This window comes from Sinocyclocheilus anshuiensis, unplaced genomic scaffold, assembly GCF_001515605.1.
Source record: "Sinocyclocheilus anshuiensis isolate Anshui unplaced genomic scaffold, SAMN03320099.WGS_v1.1 scaffold318, whole genome shotgun sequence".
NCBI lineage: Eukaryota > Metazoa > Chordata > Actinopteri > Cypriniformes > Cyprinidae > Sinocyclocheilus > Sinocyclocheilus anshuiensis.
Genome location: NW_015547653.1, coordinates 177,313 through 183,007, shown reverse-complemented (window position 1 = coordinate 183,007; position 5,695 = coordinate 177,313). Strand labels below are relative to the sequence as shown.

Below are 5,695 nucleotides of genomic sequence, written 5' to 3'. Positions count from 1 at the left end.
AGTTGCGTGAAAAACTAAAAGAGAGCTTAAATGTCAACAGCCGTACAGTGATTTTTCAGGTCAAAACAGTAAAAATCGATGCGTTTTGACACTTTTTTTTTACATTTTATAACACTGATAGAGGAAAAAAAAATCAACTCCTCTGTTTAGGCATCGTAAGGAGGTTAATGGAATGTGCGAGATTTCTGGAAAGAGGAAAAATACCCGGATTGAGCCCAGAGAGAATACATTCGGCTGGAGGAAAAGTGAGCAAACTGTGAAAAGACCCTCCTCCGCCACGTCTGAACCTGCTCTGTCAGTTCCTTTCAGCTCAAAGCCCACAGAAGAAGCCGGAGGAAAGAAGGAAGCTTTAATTAATTAACGGTACAAGCAAACAAGGAACTTTTTCACTGTGTTTTTCGCCCCTCAGTTCTCCGAGCAGACGGAACAGCTGCGCTCGCTCAGCAAGCGCACAAATCAACATCTACTGTTCCGCCTGTATAATATCCTCCAACGTCTGCTGTTATTGAAGGGGTTTGTTTATTCCGTCTTTCTGTGATCTCTCGGATATAAAGCGAAATTTCCGGAGGACGCTGTTCGGTCTATGGTTTAGATTTAAGAGGATTGTAACGTTTATTTTTGTGATGTATAAGCCGTGAAGACGCCTGGTCACTATTTAATGTCCTGTCAGCACCGCAACAGTAACGTTATAGAAAATGAATTTGACGTCGGGGTAAAAGTGTCTGAAGAGGGAGCCTTATATACAAAAAAAATGACCATGGTAACCATACTTTCCGCCTACTACAGTTGTTACTACTGTACAATTTAAATGAAATCTCATTCAATGTTATCTATCATTGTATGATTTCTTTTATGACAGGGATATCAAAGTTTTAGTTACTATGGTATTTTGGAGTAAACTCTGGTTACCACCGTCATTTTTAAAGGCAGCTGAGAATTATTGAATTTTTTCCTTAAAATTATTGTTGTTCTATGAGATGGATTGTGGCTTGGATCCTGGGGCCTTGCGCTGAGATTCCTGAAGCATCCAGAAGCAAGGCACTGCTACTGTAAAATTGGTATAGATAGGTAAACAGTGTTTGAATGTATGCCAATAATATAATTAAATGCAATAAATTAAAATAAAACTATTTTGGAGACTCTACAAGAGGCTGCTGTCCTGAGGCCTCACAGGACAATAGTCCATCCTCAGGGTTCAGTACTTAAACATCAATTAGTATTTGTAAAGATAGATGCAGTGTACAAGGTGTGTACTAGGATGGGACTGGTTTTTATCCATTGAAAATGTACTAGAATTGTGAAAAGTGGATGTTACATACCAGAATTATAGGTGCTGTATGTAATTTTTTGACTGTACTAAAGCATAAAAATACCATAATATGTTTGTAGATATATAGGAAACATGCTAAGTTCACATTAGGGCTGCACGATTAATCGCATGCGATATTTAACGGCATTTTGTTAGTAAAGCCAGTTCTGTAATCAGCAGTAAATCATCACGTGCTTTCAGATGGAGCAGCATTTACTACACAGCGCTGATTACAGAACCGGCTTTCTGACAAGATGCGCGTTAAATATCGCATGCGATTAACCGTGCAGCCCTAGTTCACATATTTATTTCTCCGAAAAGCAATGCTGCAGCCATATATTCTACACTGAAATGTGTGTTCCGTGTCAGATTGTCTGTTTTTGTTTTGGTCTGTGATTCCGGCCACTGCCAATTTACCCAGTACTATTGTGTGCTTGTCAGTCATGGAGGCGATGCTTCTGAGTCTGGGAGAGAGTATGTGTGTGAGGCACAGTGCATTGTGGGATGTGACCTCGGCCGCCCTCAGAAGATTGAGGCACACACATATCAGAGCTCCTGACATCCTGGTCCGAGCCGTCTACCAGGTATGAACAGGATTGGTCACTTTGAGTCATTTTCAACAATCCATAGATGACCACCTCCTTAAAAATGTCTAGAGTGAGGAATTATATAATCTATCTATCTATCTATCTATCTATCTATCTATCATTCTATCTATCGTTCTATGTTCTATCTATCATTCTGTGTTCTATCTAGGGCTGCACGATTAATCGCATGCGATATTTAACGCGCATCTTGTCAGAAAGCCGGTTCTATAATCAGCGGTAAATCTCCATCGCCTGCGTGCTTTCACATTGAGCAGCATTAACTACACAGAGCTGTTGTTCACTGACGAGTTGCGCTAAACCACGTTCATATTCGCGCGATTTTTTGCGCAGCTCATCAGGGCTCTGTGTAGTTAATGCTGCTCAATGTGAAAGCCCGCAGGTGATGGAGATTTACCGCTGATTACAGAACCGGCTTTCTGACAAGATGCGCGTTAAATATCGCATGCGATTAACCGTGCAGCCCTAGTTCACATATTTATTTCTCCGAAAAGCAATGCTGCAGCCATATATTCTACACTGAAATGTGTGTTCCGTGTCAGAATGTCTGTTTTTGTTTTGGTCTGTGATTCCGGCCACTGCCAAATTACCCAGTACTATTTCAACACCTTAGGTTCCCATTTGGCGGAAAACTCAGCGTCTGACTGGGTCAGAGATCACAGATTCTACCTGACCTAAAAAGCCTTGGCTCACCAACTTGCAGTGCCAGGCTCGGCGCCATCTGTTATCAATTGCGCTTGTTCCTGTTGCATGTCCTCGGTCTGGCAACCTGCGTGAGCTTCGAGTCTGAGCAGGAGGGGTTGGGAGAAACAACACTCTCAAATATTTGAGACAGGGGTAGCTGCAGGTCAGAGTAATGGGCGTGGCAAAAGGTGGCTGCCGAAAGCTGAATGCTAAAACAGAAACTAACCCCTAAACCTAACATATTAGAAAGACCTTTATCCACGCCCCCTACCTCTCGGCACATCCTAATCTTTCACCACGCCCACGGCTCCAGCCTGCAGTTACCCCCACTTGGAATATTTTGAATTTGGACTGCAGAACTAATTTCAACCGCTAGCTGTCAGTATTAAATACAGCACCTTTAAGTATTTGAAAAAAATAAAAGTGATTGACAGTCAAAAAGAAAGTTATTTCAGAGGTGGAGCAAGAAGATAAACATTTTATTCTTTTGAATTTAGTGCACCAATTAATTATCCACATTATAAATAGGAATATGTTGTATACAATAAATGAGATCAGTTTAACTTTCATGTTGACTCTAGCAATGTAATATACTTAGCATTTGTGGAATGATATTTCAATATTTCTCTTTTTTTTCTTCTTCTCTCCAGTCCTGCAATGGTGCCCACCTTTCCTGTTCCTCTCATGTTTCTACAAGTGTTGGCTCTACAGAGCGTCTGGTCTGCTCCACAGGAACCGAAAGTTCAAAGCTCGCCTCAGACAGATATCTCCAGCTTACATCACCCCACCTGGAGCCTGGGGCTGCAGCTGTATAGGTCACTCCGCATCGATGGTTCCCAGACCAACACCTTCATCTCCCCGCTTCTGTTGGCCAACTCCCTGCTGGCTCTAGAGCATGGAGCTAAAGGACCCACAGCAGGCCAGTTTCATGATCTCCTGGGGATCACCAAAAATGATAAGGCTGTTGGAGAAGTTTTGACCAAGGCACTGAAATGTGTGCGTGAAGCTAATGGAACCAGCTATACATGGCACATTTCCTCTGCACTGTTTTCCAAACAAGCCCCTAAACTGAAGAAGAGCTTTCTGGAGAAGCTCCAGACCCACTTTGGGTTGCAGCATGTGGCCCTGGAGGATGCACAGAAACAGACTGACATGGAGAAGCTCCAGTCTTGGGCTAAAAGTGGGATGGATGGAGAAGAGACAGCAGATCTGGAACAGGCACTGGAGACCAAACCTGGAGCTATGATCCTGGCCAATGCACTGCACTTTAAAGGTGAGAAGAAAGAATAAGTTGGAAACTAGTTTAACTGGCTTAATATAATGCTAGCACACAATTATATTCTAATATGATATTGTGTTGATTTACATAATGAGGTTAAGGAAAGTTATTTTAATCACTGAGTGCAAATAACATATAATAGGACATGGCACATCACAAAGACAGACTAAAAAGCTTCTGTGAATAACATGCTTTAGGAACAGGCATTAGACACAGTTAAAATGAAGGTGTGGCTTGTCTACTGTACTTAGGGGATCAGGATAGTTGTGTCTAATCTTGAAGCTTTATGGTCCATTATGTGTTTGGACAGTAGCCAGACTGCATTGCAAAATTCATGGCTTCATCCTTCGCTTTACTTGAATGGCCTGTGGGATGTGAATGCTATTATTTTCTATAATTTGAGTTCTTAGTGATGTTTTGTTTGTGAGCTAATCAGTGTTTTTGAATGAACTGTAGACATGACAGTTTTGTAGATATGCGAATTGTATAGATTATATTAGTGGTTAAATCCAGTTCCGTAATCAGATTGGCAGATCGACGTTCCAAGAGCACTGATGTAAATTCTAACAGCACTGGGATTTAAATCATGAATTCAAGTGGGATTTGAATCATTGATTCAACTGATTGTTTCATTCAGGAATGAAACAAGAGACTGCTTGTATGGCTGCGTTCCACTTTGCTTTTAGACACACACACTGGATCTTTACTCAAATGACTCGCTCGCATAATGATTTAACCTGCAAAAAGATTCGATTAACAAATCTTTTTGGTGAACTGATTCAAAAGAGTCAATGGGATTAATCAAAATCCCCACCCCTATATGTTATACTTATTTATTTTTTGATTAACACCTAATTTATCTAATGCTGCTCAAATAATTTAAGGTAAGCATTAACCGTTTTAAAAGCTCAAAAAATACTTTTTACATTTAGATTTTTTTCTTCAGTTCCAGTTCACTAACAATTCCAAGGTTATCAGTGAGTTAAAACAGTTTTATACTCACAGATATCAGCTCATACTGTATCTAAAAAAAGGCAAGAAGTGATATTTGAGCCAAACAGGATCAGACAGAGTGGTCATAGCACCGCTGTGCTTCCGCTGTCTTGCGTGCTGGAGAATTAGCTAGTACAGATTGTGCTGCTGCTTGATAAATGGACTATAAGCAGTTGCACGACTGATCCTGAAGGTGAAAATTTGCTTGGAGGATAAGGAATCACACTTTAGGGGGTTTGCAAAACATATGTGTGTGTGTGTGTGTGTGTGTGTGTGTGTGTGTGTGTGTGTGTGTGTGTGTGTGTGTGTGTGTGTTTGATTATAGTGATTTATGTTGGTGTAGCAAATGCACCTGTGAAGTGCATGTGTTTACTTATGTGTTTGTATGTATTTGTGTACGGTATACACTCCTGTTTGTGTTCATGCTGGGAAGTCTGATTTATTTTAGCAAACTCATGTTTAGTAAACAAATTGGTTGGAATAAATTATTCATTATTTCAATACATTTTTTCATTACAGTTTCCAAACTGCAGTCAAGTGATTTACAAACTCTCTGTAAATCAGTCTGAACAAAGTATTTAATAAAAGCATCAGTTGAAAAAAACGATTCTTTTATTAATAGGAAATCAGTAGTTCATGCATTCTCCTTCACAACCAGCCTGCAAGGTTGATGACAGACCATCTGGAGTATATCAGGAAGAGCCTATATGTATCTTCCCAGGAGAGGTGGTGTGTCATCTTAAATAATTTAGTAATGATCATCTGCATCTCCTGCCCTCCAGTGAATGACTATATTCTTCATACAATACTCTTCTGCTAACTGAA

The 5,695-nt window shown here is 40.4% G+C and overlaps 1 protein-coding gene across 1 annotated transcript; it reads left to right on the top strand.

Annotated features, from left to right (window-relative positions):
- Positions 1-376: 376 nt before the first annotated feature.
- On the top strand, positions 377-5,459 carry LOC107702047 (leukocyte elastase inhibitor B-like). The gene is made up of 3 exons (XM_016504228.1): positions 377-513; positions 3,249-3,871; positions 5,390-5,459. The coding sequence occupies exons 2-3, from the start codon at positions 3,256-3,258 to the stop codon at positions 5,437-5,439; spliced, it is 666 nt and encodes a 221-aa protein (XP_016359714.1). The 5' UTR covers positions 377-513; positions 3,249-3,255; the 3' UTR covers positions 5,440-5,459.
- The last annotated feature ends 236 nt before the right edge of the window (positions 5,460-5,695 follow it).

What these genes read in the sequence shown, in the direction of transcription:
- LOC107702047 (XM_016504228.1), top strand. Translation starts at nt 3,256, where the DNA reads ATGGTGCCCACCTTTCCTGTTCCTCTCATGTTTCTACAAGTGTTGGCT. An exon ending in CAATGCACTGCACTTTAAAG is followed by an intron (nt 3,872 to 5,389) that starts GTGAGAAGAAAG and finishes TTTTCATTACAG; the next exon opens with TTTCCAAACTGCAGTCAAGT.